General features: G+C 48.4%; 1 protein-coding gene across 1 annotated transcript in view; it reads left to right on the forward strand.

The window, feature by feature from the left end:
- The window catches only part of Smap2 (small ArfGAP2), a 51,002-nt gene that overhangs the window by 44,951 nt on the left and 4,924 nt on the right, over positions 1–1,127 (forward strand). The window contains exon 9 of the mRNA XM_005353313.3: positions 547–863. Coding sequence (XP_005353370.1) covers positions 547–863 — 317 coding nt within the window. The remainder of the gene's footprint in view (positions 1–546; positions 864–1,127) is intronic.

Genomic DNA, 1,127 nt, shown 5'->3' on the forward strand with positions numbered 1-1,127 from the left:
AGAAGTAATGAAGAGAGAGGGTGCAGCAGGAATGGGGTCCAGGGAGATGAAGGAGAGGGGTGTTTATTGGGGTGATTGACCAAAAGTAAGTGTGTATGAAAAATGCCACAAAGAAACCTGCTCCACTGTATGCTAATTTATAAAAAGAATTATTTTGTTGTTACAAGGAATCATAACTGTGAGGTCAGAAATATTATGTATAAAACAAACTTGAAATGGCATTGCTGGGGAAGCCACAAAGTATCAGCAGATAATTATATTGTCATCAGAGCGAGGCCTCGCTCACCTTTGTGAGGTCTAGTGTCACACTTCTGTGGAGTCTGACTGAAGGTCAAGGTCTGCCCCAGAAAAGGAGTGACTAGGTCAGAGCGAGGCCCAGTGGTAACCACAGAGACCTGTAAGGAATTTATTCTGCTGATTTGCTGTGGAGAACAGGATTCCAAGTTGAGTAATCGGAGAACCTCCTCCAAGAAAGAAATAGCTGGTGAGTATTGGGCTTTGTGTCTTTTCCTCTTTAACAGACCCTTATGTGTGTTTTCTTGGCAGCAATGTTCATGGCTCCTGCTCAGATGGCATATCCCACAGCTTACCCCAGTTTCCCTGGGGTCACACCACCTAACAGTATCATGGGGAGCATGATGCCCCCACCAGTAGGCATGGTAGCTCAGCCAGGAGCCTCTGGAATGGTTGCCCCCATGGCTATGCCTGCAGGCTATATGGGGGGCATGCAGGCTTCCATGATGGGTGTGCCGAACGGGATGATGACCTCTCACCAGGCCGGCTACATGGCAAGCATGGCAGCTATGCCCCAGACTGTGTATGGCGTTCAGCCAGCTCAGCAGCTGCAGTGGAACCTGACTCAGGTAAGCAGCCTCCCTGGGCCTGGGATGGACTTCAGATCCTTCCCTGGTGTCCCACCTGGTGCCACTTCTTTCTCCCCCAAATCCTTTCCATATGGACGAGCTAGTACCAGAGACATACCTTGTTTTATTTCCCTAGAAGGCCTGACTGAAGTCGGACTTTTTGAGGGTTCCTGAGTTCCTATAGACTGAGACCCATAGACTAAGTCTGAGTCCCTCCACATCTTCTTTTTTTTTTTTTGGTTTTTTCGAGACAGGGTTTCTCTG

Source organism: Microtus ochrogaster, chromosome 10 (genome assembly GCF_000317375.1).
Source record: "Microtus ochrogaster isolate Prairie Vole_2 chromosome 10, MicOch1.0, whole genome shotgun sequence".
NCBI classification, from domain to species: domain Eukaryota; kingdom Metazoa; phylum Chordata; class Mammalia; order Rodentia; family Cricetidae; genus Microtus; species Microtus ochrogaster.